The 22,403-nt window shown below is 34.7% G+C and overlaps 1 protein-coding gene across 1 annotated transcript in view; it reads right to left on the bottom strand.

Moving 5' to 3' along the window:
- LOC129217515 (ATP-binding cassette sub-family G member 5-like) overlaps positions 1-22,403 on the bottom strand; it is a 71,798-nt gene that overhangs the window by 9,622 nt on the left and 39,773 nt on the right. The window contains 8 exon segments of the mRNA XM_054851830.1: positions 789-1,000; positions 3,222-3,334; positions 3,336-3,457; positions 6,658-6,738; positions 9,036-9,227; positions 10,557-10,674; positions 11,851-12,083; positions 13,568-13,747. Of these exon segments, the coding sequence (XP_054707805.1) occupies positions 789-1,000; positions 3,222-3,334; positions 3,336-3,457; positions 6,658-6,738; positions 9,036-9,227; positions 10,557-10,674; positions 11,851-12,083; positions 13,568-13,747 (1,251 nt within the window).

Here is a 22,403-nt window from a genome sequence, read left to right as displayed (position 1 = left end):
ACCCTATATCATCGCTGTTGTAATATTTTTACCCATATTTTTTTTATATAACTTATATGGAAACGCGATGAGGGTAAATTATTCATTTTTTGGGCACCTTTTAGCCCCTGACATCCCTGGTTAGGAACCGGAAAAAAGTAGGCAACCTTACTTTAACGTTTTCTTTACAGCTCTTCATTTATGACAACAATTTCGCTAAACTCGATGAGGGGTAAATTATCTCCCTCATTGAAAACCTTTTATCCCCTGACAACCCTGATTAGGGAGTTGAAAAAGGTAGGCAACCTTAGTTTAGCGTTTTATTTCCATCTCTTACTCTTCACTTATGATAACGGTTTTCGGAAACTTGATGAGGGTAAATTACTTATTTTTAGGCACCTTTCAACCCCTGGCAACCCTGATTAGTTCAAGTGAAAGAGGTAGAAATTCTTACTTTCACGTTTTATTTACAACTTTCACTCTTCAAATGGTAACAACTTTAGGAAACTCGATGAGGGTAGGTCAAGCCTAGTGGGATCTCGCCCTATAAACTACAGTGAACCACGAAAAAACAAAATTCACTGAAAAATAAAATCAGGCAATTTTGACAAGACTGCTGCTACACATTTGCCTGATGATACCAAACTGCTTATAGATAGCGCCTTATCATCTTTCTGGTGATAAAATCATGATCTAGTGAATTTCTGCTGTCCTACATAGAAAAATGGCGGGACCTTTTTGGTCTACTTATCCTTATTTGGCTCGCCTACCATATAAATTATGACGCATCAAATTCTTCTAATACGTACGTGTAACTGCAGTGATGGCAGCAGAGAGAAACGAAACCGCAACCAGGGAGTTGAAGAAGAGTCCGTTTCGAGTGATGAAACTGTGTTGGAAGTCTCCAATGGGAAAGTAATGTAGGACGATCAGGGCGCAGAACATGGGCAGCAGCAGAAGACGAAGGAAAAGCTCCCTCAATGCACGTTTATTGCAGTTGAAAATGACACAGAAGCGACGTCTAGAAGAAAAAGAGATGAAAATGGTGCAATTCCCTATGCATTTTGTGCTTCAAAAATGTGAATATTTTATGAGAATTATTAAAAAATGAGCTTGGTTCATGCTGTTTCAAAATTTCGCTATGTATCGATGTCGAATTTTGTTTCTTAACCATTTTGTATGTGTAACTGTAGTGAATGAGCCGAGTTGAAAAAGTACAGCTCAGGGCCGCTGTCTTTGTAATACTATCACAAACTTCGATATACATATCGAACCCCGGCATAGAAAATGACACTACTTAAAGTTTGGGAAAACGTACTACCTTACTCATTCAAAAATCTTAATTTAATGCCCTTTTTTGCCACGAAACTTGCGTTTCGAACTTAAAGTATGCATTATTAATTTAGACAACAAAAACTTACCAGTAAATATCACAATTGTTTTGGAAAGAATTGTAATATTTGAGACTAAATCGCTTTAAACTACTATTACGTAAAACCTTGATTTTTTGAGTTGCGTCACTTTCTTTGCCAAAATGCGATTACAAAGGGTCCGGCATATAAACTTCTCGTATTTGGAGAGGGCGCTGTGTGAGTTATGGCAGGTATCCGGTGGTGGAAATGGCATCGGTAGATAGCAGTATACGTGCCACTCTCAGTAGTAGTAGTAGTGGTGGTGGAGAAGTTCATTCGTAGTGGTGGTTTTTTCAATACTACTCAGCAGGAAATTGGTATTGGGCTCTAGTTTGGTTGACATGATCCCGTTTGGCTAGAAAAACTATTCGCGTGGTAAAGATCACTGGGCAGGATTTTCTTACATTCCTGCCGCAGAAATAGCTGGGCAAATTGTGCTAACTAATTTGAAAATTCCTGGATAAATGCTCTCACATATGCCACATTTTTGTGCGTTGTAACGGTTTGAGGACGGCCAGGAGTTTTGTTTTCAGTACGGTACCTGTGGCTCTGAAGTTGGATACCCAAACACGTTTTTTTTTTTTCCTATCTGAAACACGATCGTGTTTACCGAATTGGAACCAAAAGTGAAATTTCTGCTGAGTAGTAACTAAAAAACCACCATTGTACATATACTGCAAATGGCACGTATACTAGTATCTACCGATACCACTTCCCTGCAATAACTATGTCTGACCCTGTATAATATTACAAAGTTAAATGCACAAATCTGCAAGAAACTTCAGACACATGTTATGGGGTTACAAGGAGCTTCTTTTCTATACAAAAGAAGTGGACCTATGGTGGACAAAACATCCAACAATACAGTAAAACCTGTGAAGTTGACCACCCTTGTAAGTTTACCACCTGTCTAAGTTGACCGCTTTTTTCACGCACGGAATTAGCCCTTATCATATAAATCAACCTCTGTAAGTTGACCACCTGTTTAAGTTGACCATTAAAGTAGTGCACCGCAGGTGGTCAACTTACACAGGCTTCACTGCATCCTTTTGTGGGGCAACACAATGATTTTGATATCAAATATTTTGAATCTAAAAAATTCGAGAAAGTGTTTCAAAATCAACATTTGAAATTCTGTTTTATTGCTATTGGTTTAAAGAAAAAAAAACACACACACACAATCACTATTTTAGTTCACATTGATGAAGCGTACATAATGAGTTCGAGCAATCGTAAAAAGATGGCGTTGTCTTCTTACTGTAAAAACGTTTTCATCGCACTAGGAATACTATTGCAAAGAAAACTACTTATAGTTAACAAACTATGAATTTTGAGAAGGTAAAAGAAACCGGCGAAAAGCTAAAGTCCCCACCCCCCCGTTCGTTAACGGAGGAGGGGGGGGGGCTGTAGAGTTTTTTTCTTCTTTCTTTCTTCGATTATTACTGTTATTACGTAACTTCTTTTACTATTTTTTTTGTAGGAAATATCGAGTTATTCTTAATAGTATATCGATTATATCTTAAGCAAAACTGTTGATTTGAAATTCGCGAATCGCGTTTTTCAAATTCGATGACTTGCCATAATACTCCAAACGGGCTACCCACTGGTTATAACTACTTCAAACGAGAGTTTTACACTTAAAGTTATCGATAAAAATTAAAACCTTAAAAATGATGAAACACTTCAGGCGGGGAAAAAAAAATGCTGTTTTGGCTCTCCCAAAAAGTGCCAATTTTCACATTCGTTAGTTTAGCATACTGCCGACGACTTGCTCATAAAACAAATCTAAACCTCGAACAGGCTAAGTTACAAAACACACAAAGTGTATACTTTACCTGAGAAGGAGTACAGAAGATTTGCCATCCTGATGGCTGTCCGTAGGCTGTTAAAGGAAGTTTGTAGCGAGCATCCTTCTGCTCTATGGTGTCTGTTGGTAGGTGTGGGTGGAACGTAGCACTTTCTATAGTGTTCCCCTTCCACTTTGAACTTTTCTACGAGGGCGGAAATTTGGGTACTGGACTCGATGAAGCGCTCCCGGGTGCGACGGTCCACCGTTGACAGACATACTGCAGGCACAAAGAAGAAAGAAAAACAATTTAAGATTATGACGGATACGAATGATGATCAAATCAATGTATTTTGTAGTGTAAATTGAAAAATGGTTTTATGTGGCTAGAAATGCATGATGGGGTCCTTTTGTAAATCGGAAGTAATTGCAGGCAATATATATATATATATATATAATATATACAGTCGGCTCCGCTTAATGTGATCACCGTTAATCACCGTTAATGTTATCATTCGCTTAATGTTATCAGAATCACGATGTCCCGGGGCTCTTGTATGTTAACACATGTTTAAAAAGTCGGATATTGTAATCAGCGTCTTCGTTTATTGTTATCACTTTTTCATAAACTTTCAATTTTTTCCCCGTTTTTGTTCTTCAATTAACGGAAATACATAGGCAAACCCTTGCGAGACTAACTTTCTGTTTAGCATTTTGTGGTTTTCAATAGCAGCTCAAATTTTTTCTAGGAATGAAGCTACTGAAAGTTCGCCCCCAGTGACTCCTCCTAAGAAAGCTTTCTTTTGCACCTAAAAAAAATTTAATCGCTGGACATGTAGCAGGCATTGATGTAGGACCTCCATTGTTGCCATTACTTTGTAAACTGTTAAAGAATTGTGTTCAGATTGAAAACAAAGCGAAGTTAAATTAAAATTTAAACAACAAGCAAAACCATGCTGGAAAAGAAAGAAAAGCTGAATGTGCTTTGTAACTGGTTTACGAATGTTAGGGAAAACGGACATATTTTACTTTTCACCTATTACTAAGTGATTCAGATATTTCCATTCTGTTAATTTAATAATTTGTAATTTAAAACTGCTTTCAGTTGAGTCATTGTGATTTTAATTTGAGGTTGCCAAAATAAATGCATCTTAATTGGAGAAAAATCATTGTTTTGTGTCTCCTGGATTCTTTTCGGTTATTGTTATCAGTCGGTTACTGTTATCAAATTGTATTTGTCCCAAAGTGATCACATTAAGCGGCGCCTACTGTATTTTTTTTTGCACTTTAACGCTTTAAGGTAGGGTGGTTTCGTTTGCCACCATTTCTTTAATTTTCTTTTCAGCCAAAGAACACAGAGGCTTCAACAGTTAGCTGGGGAAAAAAAAACGGTCGCTTCAAGCGAAGCCACTGTGCATCAGAGGGTTAACCCTGAAGCAGATTGTTGTAATATAGAGGGTTCAGCAGTAAATTGGGCGATTCAAAAAGCTTCACTGAAAATGAATGATTAGCTTTACTTACCTTAAAATACACGAGAACACACAGTAAACCAAACAGCATTTCGTTTTCCAACCCAAAACACTTAATAATAATAATGATAAAAATCTTTAAGCTGTCCACTATTTCTCTGTAAGTACTCTGTCTTCTGGTAGCATCTCCCATTACCTGTACTCCATCATTATCGGAATTCGTAGAATATCTTTTTGAATTTTTCCCACAATTCAGGAGTTGAAACGCCGAATTCAGGAAAAAATTTAATGAATTCCTGTAGAGATGCTACAACATGTAATGTGCGAAGTTACCAAACGATTTACTGAATGCCGACAACTTAGGCTTATTTATAAAAAATAAGATTTTTTTTTTTTTTACTTTGAGCACTTTTCCGTTTACTGTGTGTTCTTGTGTATTGGAGCTAATCTTCCATTTTTAACGACGCTTTCAAAAATCAATTCGATTTACTGCCAGGAAATTTATGCCTAACTTTTTGTGTCTCTGAAAAACGTGCACGCAATATTTTTCTAATTTTTGTTACAAATACAGTCGAACCTCCATATATCGAACTTCCACGTATCAAAATTTTCTATATATCGAAATCCCAGCAAATTTCTATGTTCATTACATAGAAATTTTTTTCTATATATCGAAAAAATATCTATATATCGAATTTTTTTTCGAGACATTCGTAGATTTTTTTTCCACTTTTAACTGTTTGTCTCATGGAAACTGATGCTTACGGGAGAAAATTACGTTCACTAAAGGTTGCTACGAAACTCATAAGGAATCTGGGGTTGAGGGGTGTGTAGATAGGTCGTTGTTTCGTTCTGGAGTTCTTAAATTCCCTCAAGTTTATTTCAAATCTTAGTTTTAACCAGTAGCACTGTAAAATCCGTTTCAAGTAATCCCTTTTCTCTGTTGATTATCATTCCTAGTCTTTTTAGCTTCAGTAAAAATCATTCAATTTAGGTAGAATGATTTTTTACTTTCTTCTCGATTACATTGTCAAAACGAAAATTCCCCTTATGTTGCGGATCAATTTGAATTGCCGAAGAATGAAGATGTATGAAAAGGCAAAAATGTAATTCCTGTTAATTTTTTAATTATTAGTTTTCACTTAATCCGATGCTCGTATAAATTAGAAATAGGGTTTCATACACAAAAATTAGCTTCAATTTTAATGTTTTAGAAGATTTTTATGATAAAATAAGATAATTTCCATACATCGAAATTTCTGTATATCGAATTTTTTTCCGGCAATTTGCTACTTCGATATATAGAGGTCCGACTGTACATTGGTTCACGAGCATAAACAAAATTAACTTTACGAAGGACGCTCAGAAGGTAAATTCTGGTCCAAAATACTGTCTGACCACGGATTGTATGGAAAGGCAAACATCCGTTTTACAGCTGGAATTGGACGAATCTATTATTTTTTAGCGATGCCAGCTTTTGCAGAAGTCGAGTCTCATTCAACTGGGCGGAATACCGGCATCAAATTTTTACTTTTCCCCCTCATTCAGATCGATTCGTCTTATTTGGACGTTTGAAAATTCCATACAATCCGTGGTTGGACAGTAGTCCTTTGATGCATATAAACCTTCGTATTAAGATTGATAATATGTTTCAAAACCTAGGGTTCGGGTCGGTTGACCACTAGAAAAGCCTCTCGCTGCACCTCTGCTTTGGCTTGCACATTGTTTCAACACGAAACGATTTTATTCATAATTGAGGCAACATTATTGAAATTTTTTGTTGTTTAACAAAAGAAACTGCTTTAATGTGCTCGTACATTATTTTAACTGCACAGTTATATTTTTAGAAAAGCGAAAACGGGAAATGACGGTAGACCAGAAGCTAGAAATGGACAGCGATCAATTCATAATCTGGACGTCTTTGTTTGATATAAAATAATCATTAGTTATTTTCTTCAGAATAAATGATGAAAATTATAAGCCAAAATACATAAACTAAAACTATACTTACAGTAGTACATGAGAGGATTTTCTAATTCTGGACAAGGGAATCCAATGCTACCGAAATAATCCAGCAGCATTCTTGTACTGCCTGAAATACAAATAAATTTACCATTAGTATTCACGAAAATTTTAGTAAAAGAATATTTTAAATGTTCCCTGATAATTTTAGTGCTTCTGAATAAAATATTAAATTTTCTATTCTATCGGTAATTGGGCTAATTAGAACTAGGGTTAATTTTCGTCGAGATGAACTGATCGGTAAGGCGCCAAGCTCGTAACTAGAGAGTTCCGGGTACGATGCCAGCCGGTTGAAGATCCTCCGTGTTCACTGATGATGACTGGGGCACGTTAAATATTTCATGGGCACGTCAAATATTTCATGGACAAAAAGTATTCTCCGTGAATCAATGCCTCGGGAGGTGATGAACCAGGAGTTGTTCGACTTCTGGTTTGGTTCTGAATTACGAAAAGTCGAAAGATGGTGCCTTCATCTATCGTGTGTTGACTGAGATAATTCGAACTTCCACTTTAATGGTGCTCGGAAGCCGTCCCTCACTGTCTTAAACTGACTAGCAATTGCTACTAGGACTCGATGACCCGAGTGGAATTTGGAACAATAAGCAACATGTGAATTTAAAAGTGGTAAAATTCAATGCTGAAAATTTTAGATTGTACGAAAAGGTCGTTAAACTGAAGTTAAAACTTCTGCAGATAAACTAGATTAAAGCAACTAATTATACCGACTTTTAGCCTGTCATTAGTGTACAGTTTAACTTAAGAAACTGAAAAAATCTTATACATAAAAATATAAATTTACCGTGCACGAAATTTTTATTTTTCCGATTACGCTTTTTAGTTTTAACTAAACTTTTTAGAGGAAAAGGTAAATACTCTCCTTCGCCACAGCGGAACCAATAACAAATATCAATACATCTTACAATTTATTGAAAGTTCAACGCATTGAGTTGTTTAATGAAAAACGAAAAAACTTATTTGCTAAAAATATATTCGCGACGTGATCTAAGTTAGTGTAAACTTTTCTCCAATTTTAAAATATAAAATGATGACAATTTAAAAAAATCCGACTGCATAAATATGAAGCAAGTTTAAATGCATTTTTAAAACAACTTTATCTGGAATTGGGAGCTATTTCTTCACAGAGAAAAAAGTTTTTTCGCGCAACTTTTCACGCTAACTTTAAAAACTTTAACATTTGGAGTTTCTTGTCATTTTCCAAACAAATGAGATCGAAGTCGCTTATCTCTTTCTCTTTTCTTATTCAAAATGCTATTTTCTTTGGTTTGTTTCGAAGCAATTTTAAAAGTAAATCATTTTGGTGCTTTGAAATGAATAAATTTTACTATTTACTATTCTTAAATCAAATACCATTGAACAGTATTCTTAAAAAAAAAATTCCGTACATAATTCACCCTTTTGATTTTCCAATTTTGAAAGTTCATACAGAATGGCCAAATAATCGTTATTTCAGTTCAGTCTGATGCTTTATTTTTCCATATTTATGCACTTACACTTTGAAGCACTGTGCTCGAACTTGTACATTTTCTAATTCTATAAATAAATAGTTATAATTTCAATGAAGCATAACGAATAAGAGTTAAGAGATAGTGAATTTTACAATTTCAAATTAATTGACAAATCTCCATTTTATTAAATAATAAGATATTGAGCTCAGATGGTGATAATCATTGTTACAAAATTGATTTGATGTAAGAAAAAGTAGGCTCTTTTATTTTTCGTCAAACTTCTTGTTATTACTGAAATCTGAGAAACCTATTTGGCAAAAGTTAGTAAACTTTTTTCAATACTTGCACATAAATAGGACAAGTTGAAAAGCTCGTTCTACTTAAATAATGTTAGAAGGTGCTGTAATTCTTGGACAGTATAAGCGTTTTTTTTATGTGAGTGTGTGTTTTATCATCCAGTAGAATACGATTTTTTTTCAGTCGTAAGAACTGTTTTATAGGCAAATCTTTTAGCCAAAGATTTGAAAAAAAAAAAAAAAAAAAAGAAACAGAGGCTATTTTTTATATTTTGCTTCTGTACGGAACTCTGTGGACCTCCCCCTATATTACTTTTTAAAAAAACATTATGAACATAGAGTAAAACATAAAACGTCTAGCCATAGCAGTTTTCAACCTCCTGAATAATGAGCCAAATAAACAGAGACGGTTACAAAGTTAAATGAAAGTAAATAATAAAAATACAAGAGAAAAGTTCCAAGGAGTGAAATGCGGAACTCATTGGTGCATTCAAGAATGGCGAAGACAGCTGATTCGCTGAACTTTCCTTTGATGAACCGCCTTCTTATATCCCTTGTTAATTTCCATATCCATACCAATTCATCTGCAATTATTGTATGCTCACCTGTGTAGACGACCTCTCCCAGGCTAAGGTAGGTGACCCGGTCCAGGAAAGGAAAGATGTCGGACCGGGGCTTTTCCATGCTCAGTACCACGATGCGACTCGACTTCTTGGCGTGGTTCGACAGGATTGAGATCACGAAGTATGTGTTTAAGGGGTCCAAATCGTGGGTCGGGTCGTCGAGTAAAATCAACACTGAAAGACGAAGTCGAAATGAGTGAGAAAAAAAGAAAGAAACTTCAACAAAAATATCTAATGCTAACAAATTTTTGAAGCATAGTACTTTGAGCTTCCTTTTCGAATAGGATGTCAGATACCGTGTTGTCCCAAACATCAATTGCAGTTTTTTTCCTTCAGAAAAATAAGTTTCTTAAATAAAGAGGCGGGGTATCTTATTCTACTAGTTCTAATATTAAATTTTCTTTTATGAATATGACATCACGTGAAAATCGTGTTCTCTATAAGGAAACAGTTTTCTTGAAGTACAACTTCATGATGACTGCTGATAACTGATCGGAGTTATAAAACCAACGAATATGATACTTGAGAAAAACAGTTACGCTGGTGCCTCCTTCAATTGGCTTGGAAAAAAGAGGGATATGTTGGTTTATTCAGTAAATTACCGCCCAATAGCCAGGGCTAAAGCAGAAATACATGAAATACACCACCAGCTCAGTCATTTCCAGCCGAGGACTGCAGTCCTCGGCTGGAAATGACTTAGCTGTCGGTGTATTTCATATGTTGGTTGTATCCGTAAATGGAAGCTCCTCTACGGAAAATTTCTCCCTATCGAACCTATGCCTGTGTATCAGAAAGTTTAAGCACATGTATCTTTTCACAAGGAAATCCTCACAGATGATTTTGAACTTATCTATGTCATAGACAATGAATGTTTTCGGCCTTTGACTAAATTCAAAAAAAAAAAAAAAAGATTTTTGGCTTCGTTTGCTGTGACTTCCGTTTGCTAAATTTAGCATTTGGATTTTTTTTTCTGTTAAACGACTTTCAATTCAGAAGGTAGGACACACATACCCTAGTCGTACAAGTAAACCCCAATAGTAGCAATTGACCTACTACAAAAATATATAGCATTTGAGAATTTTTTTTAATTTTTAAAGTCATCTAGGTAAACTGTAGATGAAATAAGTATAAATATTTTGGTTTTATTACTGGGATTACTTTACTCAGTAGTAATCAAAGAGTTGGAAGAAACAAAATGCGTTAACTGAAGTTTGGAATACTTTTTCTTTACTGACTGTATTTAGAATGAAGGTTTGTTATTTCAATTAATTTTGTTTATTATTCCAACTTCAACGACATTACTTGACTATGAGGCTTGTTATTCCTGCACCTGCACAGAATCACTACCCTTCAGATTGATATTACAATTTCTTCCTCAAAACGTCTCCGCATAGATATTCTGAAAACGGAGACTCTTTAGGGAAGGAGCTACGACGTCAATCCGAAGGAAAATGTTTCCGGTTTTTCTGGAATAGGGCCTAGAGTACCAAGAGGGTTGCGTACCTGGATCCTTGACAAGCTCACAGCCAATGGCAAGTCTCCTGTATTCACTGGGTTTGAGACTGCTCACTTCCCGGTTTGAAACTTGGTTCAGAGCAAGATCAGCCAGTACCTGTTTCACCTAAATAAACGAACATTATTGATAAAAAGCGGACACAACAAAATCTGTTTTGTTCACCAATCCGATAAGGAAGGCATGAAAAATATTTGAAATTAGAGATCAGAGAACATAAGGGATAAAATGTATGAACTGAAATAATCATATGCTATCTCCTTCTATCATACCGTGTGTATCAGCATTTTTCATACATCTCCGAAAAAATGTGAATGCCTATTTTCATATAGCCATCAACTTGAACATTATCAAATATTTTTTTACCAGATAGATACATTTGTTAGAAATGACACAAGATGGAATTATTGCTAATGCAAAGATAAATTCAGGGTCAGATTTGTTTAAATTTATCGCTCAAGCAAGCGAAGATGTATAATAGTTTTCATGGCACATTCAAAGATAACGAGCTGATGTGTGCATTACACGACTTCCTTTTACACCAATTTAATGTTATTTCCCAATTATTGGCAATTTTAATGCGATTCAATAGTTAACTCTCTAAATATCACCAACAGTGGCCAAATTAAAACCAGATTAAAAAAAAAAAAAAAAAATTGCCAAATTTGTCGCCAAGTTGCCGACAAAACTTGGCAACCAAAAGAATGGCGATATATTGCCAAGTGTCCGCCAAACTATAACACCACTTGAGTTTGCATCGAAATTAACAATAATTTCCCCTCAAAAAGGTGCAAAAGATCCCTTTAGAAACACTTGAATGCAACCAAAAGAGAAGGTGCCCAACTAGACCTCACTAGGAGTCTACGTACCAAATTTTAACTTTCTAGGACATACCGTTCTTGAGTTGCGCGACATACATACGCACATTCACACATACGCACATACATACGTACATACAGACGTCACGAGAAAACTGGTTGTAATTAACTTGGGAATCGTTAAAATGGATGTTTGGGGTGTCTATAAGTTCTTAGGAATATATGCACGTGTGGTCCGGTCGAAAAAAAAAACCTCAACATTCATTCGGGGGTGAGCAAAATGGAAATTAAGGTCGATTTTTGAGTGAAATTTTTTTTCACGAATACAATACTTCCTTTTTTGTAAAAGGATGTAAAAAACAATGCAACAATCTTTTTCAATTAGATAAATAATGTAGCCTATCAAATTACAGCTCTTTTATGAGAGTTAATTTTTATACAGGATGGAAAAAAGAATGGAACTCACCCTATTCCTTTTAAGGTGTCCGGACACTTTGTCACCTAGAGTCAATTGAGCAGCATAGTCCAAAGTTTGTCGAGTTGTGAGTCCGGGAAGTAATTGTGCTTGTCTGGGAACAAACCCGCATTGTTCACGAAACAAAGGTTGTGTCAACCCAATACCATTGAGAGAAATTACTCCCCTAGTCAGTCCCAATGCTCGTCTTCCTATGCATTCCAGCAATGCTCGCTTGCCGCTGCCTGAAATCACAGAACAACAGTATTACACGGAATCACTTTAACAACTAAGCAATACAGCAACTGATTACAAGGAAAAGAATTATGAACGAAAATTTTACTTCTCCGGTTGAAATACATGGTTAAATTAGATGAGGTACCGATAACGCGATAACTGCCATATTCCATTTTAGTTCTAAAAGTACAGGATGGTTCAAAATGAATGGTAGGATTTCAAAGTGTGTATTGCTGAGATTAAAAATGGTACAAAACCGCTTTTTTTACCTACCTAAATCATTCTAGAAATGTTCGATGCACCCTCCTCCTGACGCCCGAATGATGTATCACGTGTACCTGCCATACACTGTTAAAACAATTCAGAAACGTTTCTGGAAAATAATGAGCAGCTAATGTGCCCAGTTTCTGCCAGTAACACATCTTGCAGAAAACGTAAACGTCTTTTGCTAAAAACGTTTTCCGCTTCCTGAAATTATCCTATAATCTTCTGAAGAATTCAGAAATCTACCGGTAAAAACCAGTCATGTGTCTAGAACCTTCAGAGAAAACTTAGACACCTTCCTGGTTTACTAAGAAGGCTCTTAAAGAATTAGTGTAACCATGGCCAAAACTGATACAGAATTGCAATACCAAGACTGAAATTCTTGCAAAACTACGGAATCCAGAGACTTACATTTCGTTCTTATTTGGAGTTTTTCAATCTTTACGGGCCATAATCGAACTGAAGCCAATACACTTAATACATACGCTCAGTTAATCGTTAAACTAGCTGTTAAAAATACTATTTACAACAGTGAGCATCATGAAACTAGGTGCAATCCAAGAAATTTTTTGATAAAGATACTTGATTTTCACAGGAAATTGATGGAAACCTGTAAAAAATCTTGGAACGTTGCCCGAAACTAATTTGTGACATTTCGGATTTTTTTTACAGTGTAAACGTTGTAGCACGTCACCTGTCACTGGAGCAGTAATTGCTTCGGTGATTCAATTTTCCAATTCTTCAAAATTTACACAGGCAAGGAGGGGACAAACACAATATCCTCAACATTTCTTCACATAAAAAATACACACGGAGTTAAGTCTGGTGACCTAGGGGGTAAAAGTGCTAATTAGCCTTTCCCTTAACGGGCTATCTGGGTGAGGCACATCTATGCTGAGTGGGATACATAAGATAACACGCAGAGACATTCACTGGTTACCAATTTAACATTTAGTGCTCCCTCTTTCATTCAAGCTGCACCAAAGTGCTGTTGGTTCAGTATTCCCAAATCTGTAACCATTTGTAATGCCACCATTCTTTTTGAATCAGCCAGTATATTCATAACAAGCGTACAAAGTTATGAGATGTCAACAGACTTTCATTTTTGTACCCATCAAGGGATTAAACCTGAGTTTATAGAGCGTCTGCATAGGCAGCTTCATCTGCTGTCCAACGGGTCAAGGAAGAGCTGTGAAAAGAACAAAAATCCAAAAACTGGAAAACTTACCTTTAGACCCCAGCACAGCCATGACTTCTCCCGCGTGAACCTCCATGGAAACATCCTTGAGAACGGTTCCGGTGGGAATAGAACCAGCCAACTTCTGGAAACATGTCCCTGGTTCTACTTGGCCAGTGTGGAAGACACTGGTCAGTTCAAGCACGTGGTCGCTGGAAATTACTGCAGGACCTAGAAGGAAATAAATGAGCTCTCAAAAAAATCCCTCCGTTATAAAACACGTGTTAGAAGTGCGAAAGAAAACGTATGAGCAAGGCTGACATTAAAATATTTAGCCTTTTACTAACCAAGCACACTTACTAAACATTATTAACATTTTGTTTTGCTGCCACTACCAAAATGGCTATTTCTGAATCATGTATTACTAATAACAAAGAGCATAAATGTAAATACATTAAATATTTAATGCGGGATAAAATTCTCGTGTACTGGGGAGTAAGGTTCGTTTGGTTTTGGAAAACTTGTCGAAGTACGTTTGTAACGAAGTAGTAAATACGACGAATAACTTGAAAAGAGACCGTTTTCGTCACACTGCTTTTTCAAAATAATCGCCTAATTAAAACCTTCAAACAAATAACAGATAGCTTGACTGCTGTCAACAAAATGTGAAATCGGTTCATCACGGGGTGATTTGCAGACTTTTTTTGAAAGTTTATTCAGAGAAAATCTGCTCTTTTAATAAAATGTCGAGTGTTTTTACTCCAACTATGACCTATAGAGAGGAAAATCAGGTAACTACTTCAAGCGGATATCAGAGAACATGTTAGAATACCCATGGGATAGAAGATATCAACGATAAAGAATTCAGATGGAAAATATCTCAAACATGAAGTGTTTGAACTTCATGCAAATAACAAAACTTTACTCTTACTATAAAATTTATAAAGACGACAGTATTTATGAAGAAGGAATGTAATTTCAAATTTAAAACAGCACTTAAAACATTTTAAAAGTATAACAAATCATCGTTGCGGGTTCTTTAGCAGATAGATTCCCTGCCTTTTTCTATTTCTTTTATGAATCATATTTGATTTGAAAATAATGCGAACAAAACTTTCAACGAAAAAGGTAATCACTCTTACTACACTACTTCAGGTGTATCATGAATGATGGTTGAAGGAAGTAAAAAAAAAAAAGTTTTCAAAGAGAATTATTTGTTAAATGCTTGAGAAGAATTTTTAACTGACAATTATAGGACAAAATTAAACTGGTTGTTTGTTTAGAAGTAAACCTTAACGACTCGTAAAGAGCATTTTACGAAAATTTCCAGAAAAATCAAATTTATCTTAATTAGCATCATTTATTTATTTTCAATAGCATCACTTTCATCTATTCACTGATTATATTCCAGATTCAATTATCAAAAATTCATTGATTGTCATAACAGTCTGTGACAGTGACGTCAAATAGCAGTCAAGCGTGACCAAGACTTTCGTTTCGATCATTTGGGGATTCGCTAACATTAAGCAAATCATAAAACCAATTTCAAAAAGACATTCTTACTTTTATAATCCATTCTAGAGAAAGTTGTTAATGTCGGGATTTCCTACGTAGTGATTCACTATTATACTATTCTATTTTATTCGTGCGCTTTTGTTTTTGAAATTGGCTATTGACTGCGTTAGTCACGGTCAAGTCGTTTCGATGCATGACTCCAGTCGAGATTACAACTTTTACATCGTCCTTTGTGCTAATCTATTTTTAAGCTGGTTTTGATGAGTGCATCTGTAGTATAAAACTACTACTCAACTTGTTTTTAAGCTGGGAATTGCAGTGTTATGGTAAAAAGCTTTCGCTTTGAAATGAAATACATGATTTTCTGGATAAACCACTGGAAACTGCAAAAAACCGCAAAAATAGCACAAAAGAGGAGACAAAATTCATACTAAAATTTTAGGCGGCAAGTTCTTAGAAGGCTGAACGTTGAATGGATAAAGTCTGTCAGGAGGATTAAGTTATGAAGCTAATCGCAAACTTAGCCTGAAATTGTTTTTTGTAATTTATGAGAAAACGAGTTGTAGTAGAACAGGGTGCAACCAGAATGTATTTTTTTTCAGGGGGGGGGGGGCAGGATATTGATTCATAAACAAACTTCAAAAAAAAAAAAAAATGTTTCAGTGAAAGTTCAAAAAGGGCCCGATTAAGATATCGAGAGGCCCTAGGCCAAGCACTTTTTCGAGGCCCCCTGCAGTGAAACTTCACTGTTTTAGCTACTGGTTAAAACCTTAGAGTAGGAATTAGTAAATGGAAAGAGAAAGTCCAATCATTGGCTTAGCGAAATCTGAGGCGATGACCCCAAATCACGTGACTCAGCAACAACGAATGGTTGACACGTTTTACATGAACCTAGCAAAAGAAACCTGATTTCTTCCACTGTTTCGCATTAAAAACTATCACGTGAGTTGGGGGTCCTTCCTTCACGAATTAAAGTCTTTAATAGCTATATTTTATCTCTTCTCAATAGTTAAAACCATTTTCTTCTTTTGGGGGCCCCTAAAAAGAGCAGGCCGTGACCTAGTTGAGCTATTCAGTAATCAGAACCCCGAGTCCAAATCTGGTAAATGTTACATGACAAACATGCACCTACCAAAGACATCGGCCAAAGACCGGGGGGTGAATCGTGGGCGAAAATCGACTTTCTCCAATTTTGGTCTTTTACAGTAACCTATATACTGGTAGGCAAGGCACCTTGGTATGCGTTCTGAGGGCTAAGTTTAAATCTCCCCTATTCGTCTAAATCCCTTCTATTCATTTTAGTCCCCTATATTTGTCTCAATCCCTAAATTTGTCCAAACTCCCTTATTTCTATACATTCTATTTCCAATGATGCTTATATAAATTCAGCACTATCTTGAAATTAAATTTTGTTTCTTCGAAATGGATCTAAAATATCATGATATGGTACATCACTGCAGAAACACTTTTATTCAAATGTAATACATGAAGAACTAGGAGTATATGTTCATCAAATTTTATGGCGGAAATTTTTTTTACAGCAGCAGTTTTCTTTTGTGAAGACATAAAAAAGAGCGCTTGAATAACTAGCAGATTTTACCAATGTTTTATTATTTTAAAGAGGGGATAATGCAGCTGCTAATTTAAAACTGGGATTTCAATACTTAAAATTTGTTCTATACTTGTTTTACTTCATCTAATTTCTCTTTTTAAGTTTATTCTGAACTAACTTTGGTAATTATGCTAGATTTTTTAAAAATGATTTTATTTATTTTTTATTATCCGCTCTTTTCAGCTTCTACTTTGTTTTACTTTTTGTAATTTTCATGTTTTCCTTTATTTCTTAATATATATCGCCTCCTGTTTTGCCTTTCTGCAGCAGTCAATGCCATTTGTGAAATTTGAGGTTTATTAACGAAAAGAGAAATGTGACTGATGCTACATATTTTAAATAAGTTTAAATAACTAAATTGAACTATTTCTAAATAGTTAAGGGATTAATATCAAAGATATCATCATAAATGAAGGGAACATGACTTTTTATAAACTTGGGTTTGTTTTTGTTTAAGCAATGCAAACTTTTATACAATTTTGCGACTGATGTTACATTAGAGTATGAAACCTTGTTTAAAAACAATTGTTATAAGACAATCATAACAGTTTAAAGTTTCTTTGTTGGTCTAATTTCTTCCTAGATAAATCACATTTAAATAAAAATAAGATTTTAGAGACATATCAATTAATTTCCTAAGTGAAAAAATTAACTATTAGAGTCTCTAATGCAACGACACAGGGGCACTGAATAGTGTCGTCAAAATTTGCCTTTAAAACTTACAAAAATGTGTTTATAACTTTTTTGGCATAATTTTCATAAAATACAGTTTTTTTGACTCATATGAAAGAAAAAAATACTGATACAATGAAGTTTTCTTTTTACTATGATGTCCCTAGTTTCATGGACATGCCCAGTAGTCAAATTACAAGAAAAAATCTAAAATAACCAATAGAATAAGTTTGAGGCAATGTCAAAAGCGAAGAAAAATGCCATTTCGGATTGCGTTCTTATGGATTTAATATACAGAAGAGTCAAGGATGCGTGAAAGAATGTGGGATAGTCTTTACTTAAACGGAAACAACTGTCACACCAAATAACTTCAAAGGCACAAAAACATTATTTTATCAAAAGGTACGTTACAAACCTAAAACTTGTTTACCAGTTTCTACTTTTCATAATTAACAATCTTGTATGAAGAAACAAATGGCAATAGAAAATGCATATATGTATGCCATGTAAGATTAACTCTTTTCTTATTGTTTAGAAACTTTTTTTTTTATTGCTAATTGCTATTTTCCCACAGATTACGTACAAACTTTTCAAACAAAATAAATTCAATATTTAAATACACACAGATTAGAGTAACGGTACCAGTAACAGATATGCTTAAGACATCGCTCTCAGGTTAATTCAAATTTCTGAGCCTTTTAATGTATTGAAACTTTCAAAACTATTTTTCTCTCATGCAACTACATCTCATCTAACGTTTGGCTGCGTCTGAATCCTCTGAATTAGTTAATTCAATTTTTATTTGCTCAATTTTGAAAAAACTTCCGACCCCCAGTAACAGACATCGACAATTCTGATGATACCTAGTAGCAGATAGTATGAGAAATGGACAGAATTTCCCCCCTTTCTCTTCAAAATGTGAAAAATTTCTTAATTTTTATTTATAAAACCTTATTAAATTTAAATGAACATGAAACCCCGGCAGACCTCGTGGTGGCTGTTCATAACCTTTAACCACTGCCTTCTAAGTACCAACTGGCTCATAAAATTCATTTGATAACACTAGATGGTTGCATCATATTCATGGGTCGTAGCAACATCGGTTTTACCCGCCAAAATTTTTTTATTATTTAAATCCAGACTTACGACTGTTACTGGACCCTTGTCCTTTACTGGTGCCGTTATCCAACACGTCGATTATTTAATGTAGAAAATAAACTGTTAAGACAAATTCATTCTTTATTGCTTAAAAATTAACTTTATACAGAAATGAAAATGTAATAATGGTTCTCAATTTACTTAACTTCATGGGAGAAAAGCATTTTTTGTTTAAAACTACTTCGAACTCCTAAACTGCGACACAGTACATTGAATTGCAACTAATGCATAAAATCGTTTTAGTCTAAAAATTGATTAATAATGCAAATTGTTTTTCACAAAGTTTAAATTGTTTTTCTCGAAATTTAAAACTGATAAACCGACTTAGACTTTTATTAATGCAAATTTCGCAATTTCGGCTATATTACTAATTTCCATGAAATTCTGCATTGAGGCAGGAGATGAGTTTTGTAACGAAAATGACAGTTCGATGTATTTTCTACTGATTCATACAGCATGAGCTGCATTTCAAGAACCCCCCCCCCCCCCGAGGTTTCTTGCTTTTCATTTACATTGCATTTAGCATTTAAACCACAGTAAAATATGAAAACTAAATTGGTGTTTAGATTTTTACTACAAAACGCAAACATTTTAGTGTTCAACTCAACCGAAGTTTCACTGTAAAAAATTATAAATGAGCAACTCAATACGACACCATCAAATATCGTTTTGAAAAACTAATTGCAATAGAAATTTCTATAACTTATAATATGAACTTTTTAGGAAACAAACTCATATCATATTTCATAAATGTTATGTAACGAAAGAATTACGCAGAAAGGGAATTTACTCTTACTAATGTGCTTCGTAATATAACATAACAAATGATATTTTCTCTAATCCTTTAAGTATTAAAAAAAAAGATATGAATAAGATAAAAACTAACCTCTTTAAAACAGTGAGAAGTTATCTTTCTTAGGAGTATAATATCCGTGAGAAAATTTGTTTGAAAAGAAAGATAACTTTGTGTAATTCAGGTCAAGTGTGAAAGTAAATTTCTATTTTATATTTTCAGAAAGGTTCTGGAATGAAGATTAACTATGGAGCTTTTCACACATATAGAGCGTAAAATCACAATTAAACTGGAAAATAATTTATTGATGCAAATAATTTATTGATTCAAATGTTAATTTGTGCGGTTAATGAGTTTTAATTCTTTATTGAGAGAATAAAGCTTGATTGCAGAAACTGTTAAATAGTATTTTAGAAAAGGTGCTGATATTTTCCCACAGATTATGTGCAAACTCTTCAAACGAAATAAACTTAATATTCAAATGCATACAGATTACACGTAGATTACAAGTGGTTGTGACATCATTACTCAAGCAGAAAAGGCAAAATATCGAACATTTCTACTGAAATCCGCATTATTTGAATATCATTTAAAATCTTGATCTTTTCCCATGTTCTCCAATTCAGAAACATGATTAATTTCAAATGATTTAATAATCAATTTATTTGTTGTTCCGATAACTGTAGCAGATAATACAACGTTATGAAACTTTTTAATACAGAAATAAAAAGCAAATTTGCATGAAAATACAATGATGAAATAGATTAATATTTTCTGATTTATATGCCAAGTATTTTCCTTAAAAAAAAAAAGAATTTTGACATCTGTAATTCAAATTATGTTTTTCGCAATCACGAGTGTGTGTGTGTATGTAGGCGTGTGTGTTTGTTTGTGGGGGGGTATGTGTATGTGTGTGTAGGCTGTGTAGGCATATGTGTTTGTGTGTGTGGGTAGTTGTGTGTATGTGTAGGTGTGTGTAGGTGTATGTGTGTGTAGGTGTATGTGTGTAGGTGTATGTGTAAGGGTAAGGCAAGTAAGTAAAGCAACCTGGAGACGGTTTTCGCTAGAGGAGCAGCAGTGTGAGGCGGCCGGCCGACGGTGGTGCTGCAGAGGGAGGCGGGGGAAAAATAAAATCATAGGAATTCAAAACAGTCAAGTGAGAGCAATAAGCAATCGTAATTGCTCAAGAAAAAAAAATATCATCATTTTTGAAATAAAATATGCCCTCGGGCAAATTACAAATATTTTGTAAAAAGGCTGGACTAGGGAAAAGTTTTCAATGTCCTCATATGAGGCGGTGAGAAGCAAAAGGGATGTAAGAGACAAAATTAAAGATTTGGAGATAACCAGTACAAATCATAAGAGAACCTTTCCTCTACTTTGAGGCAAGAAATAGTACTAGTAGCCCTAGTAGGTGTTGCTGTATAGCATGATTTAGAATTTTCTTTTTAATGAAAGCCTACCTAGGATCTGAATTATAATCGCGATTTCCTTGAAACTTTAAATAGTTCACTTACATCCCTTTGCTTCTCACTGCCTCATATGACGTAGGTTATTAGATTTAATTTTATGTACCTATTAGGATTTTAAAAATCTAAATATTGGTCAAAGATTGATATATGACTACTATACAGTGATTATGAAACTAACTAATATTGTCAATACTTGGTTACTTTTTATTTCAACACACACATTTTATTCTGCGCATTAGTACATGCGCCTTTAAGTTCGATTTCTCGTTTAAAGTTATACTGAATTTTTGCCTCTCCTGTCGGTTTTTAAATGTATCAGATAAGATTGAAGGGGATGTGAATGTAAAAGCAAGTTTTTGGTGAATGTTATGCTGAATAATGTTGTCATGTCGTCAAAAACGAAAACAAGCACAAGATTTCTCATGTTTCCCTTTGCAATCCAGAGGATTAATTGAAGTCGTCGACACACTGTGTTATGAGAAGAGATGTTGCATTCTTCGCAATGCATTTTTAATTCCTCTCCAAAAAACTAAACTAATATCAAATTAAAAAACAGAATGTGCTAAGAGAAGACATTTAAAGAAAACTTGAAGATACTCAATGTAATTAATTTTATTATATTAAAAATTTAAAAGTTTCTACACAAAAATGCTTTTTGTTTGCTTATTGTACGAAATAAATCATATCACCGTTTAAAAATATTTCACGAGAAAACCAATGTTACTTCCCAATTCTCTATTTCTCATTATGTACTCAAATTGGACTCTTCGGAAAGTAAAGTTTAATAACAATAAATATTATTAAACTTAACTTAAAAACCAATATGAATTTGCTATAACATGATGCAGTTGGTGAGACTATTTAACTAGTGCCATAAGAAATATTTGACACGTTGCTAAAACTTCATGTAACAACGCATCTTTCAGTTTAACTTTCTATGGCGTACTTAGCTCATTCAAAATCAGGTGCCGTCTGTAAACATGTTCAAATGAAGTAACAAAAACTAGAGTGATGCGAGTGAAAAAAAATAGAAGGACTGGAAGTTCAAATCCTGTGGAAACTGTCATTGATAACAAGTGCTGCTGTCAAAGCTACCCCCCCCCCCCCGACTAACATAAACCCCCGTTTTTGCTATCATTTGCCTAACTTCTGTTCAAATTTTAATTTCTGTCATGAAGTTCAACTTGAATAGAATTTTTTTTACTATTCTAGACTCTAGAGTGTAGTTCAAAAGTGAGCGTATACCCTGTCTATTTTTAACATTAATGAGTTATGGTTCAGTGTTTGTTTTGCAGCAGTTACTTTGAAGTCATAAAAATGCGTATGAACACCATCAATGTCGCAACACGGTTGAATTCTACGCAGTCTTCTCGTAGACATTTTGTGTTCCACATATAATACAAGGATGCATCGTTGTTTGCATCCTATCAGGCTACGGAAAAAAGTGCGTGCGTGCATGTGCTTTTCGGATGCTTGCCCGTCTAGTAGAACGGCTCGGATTCCCACAGAATCGGTTTCTCGTGTATCTATTTAATACTACATCTATGGTTCCACAAGACGATGGAGTCATGACCAAGAATGACGACGTTGCGTGATATCGAGTACAGAGAAATCCCGTTACAATGAATACCAATACATTGAAATTTCCGCTTCAACGAAATAAAT

This window comes from Uloborus diversus, chromosome 2 (genome assembly GCF_026930045.1).
Source record: "Uloborus diversus isolate 005 chromosome 2, Udiv.v.3.1, whole genome shotgun sequence".
In the NCBI taxonomy this organism is placed as follows: Eukaryota; Metazoa; Arthropoda; class Arachnida; order Araneae; family Uloboridae; genus Uloborus; species Uloborus diversus.
Note: the sequence above shows the minus strand (reverse complement) of the source record. Positions and strands in the feature narration are given on the sequence as shown.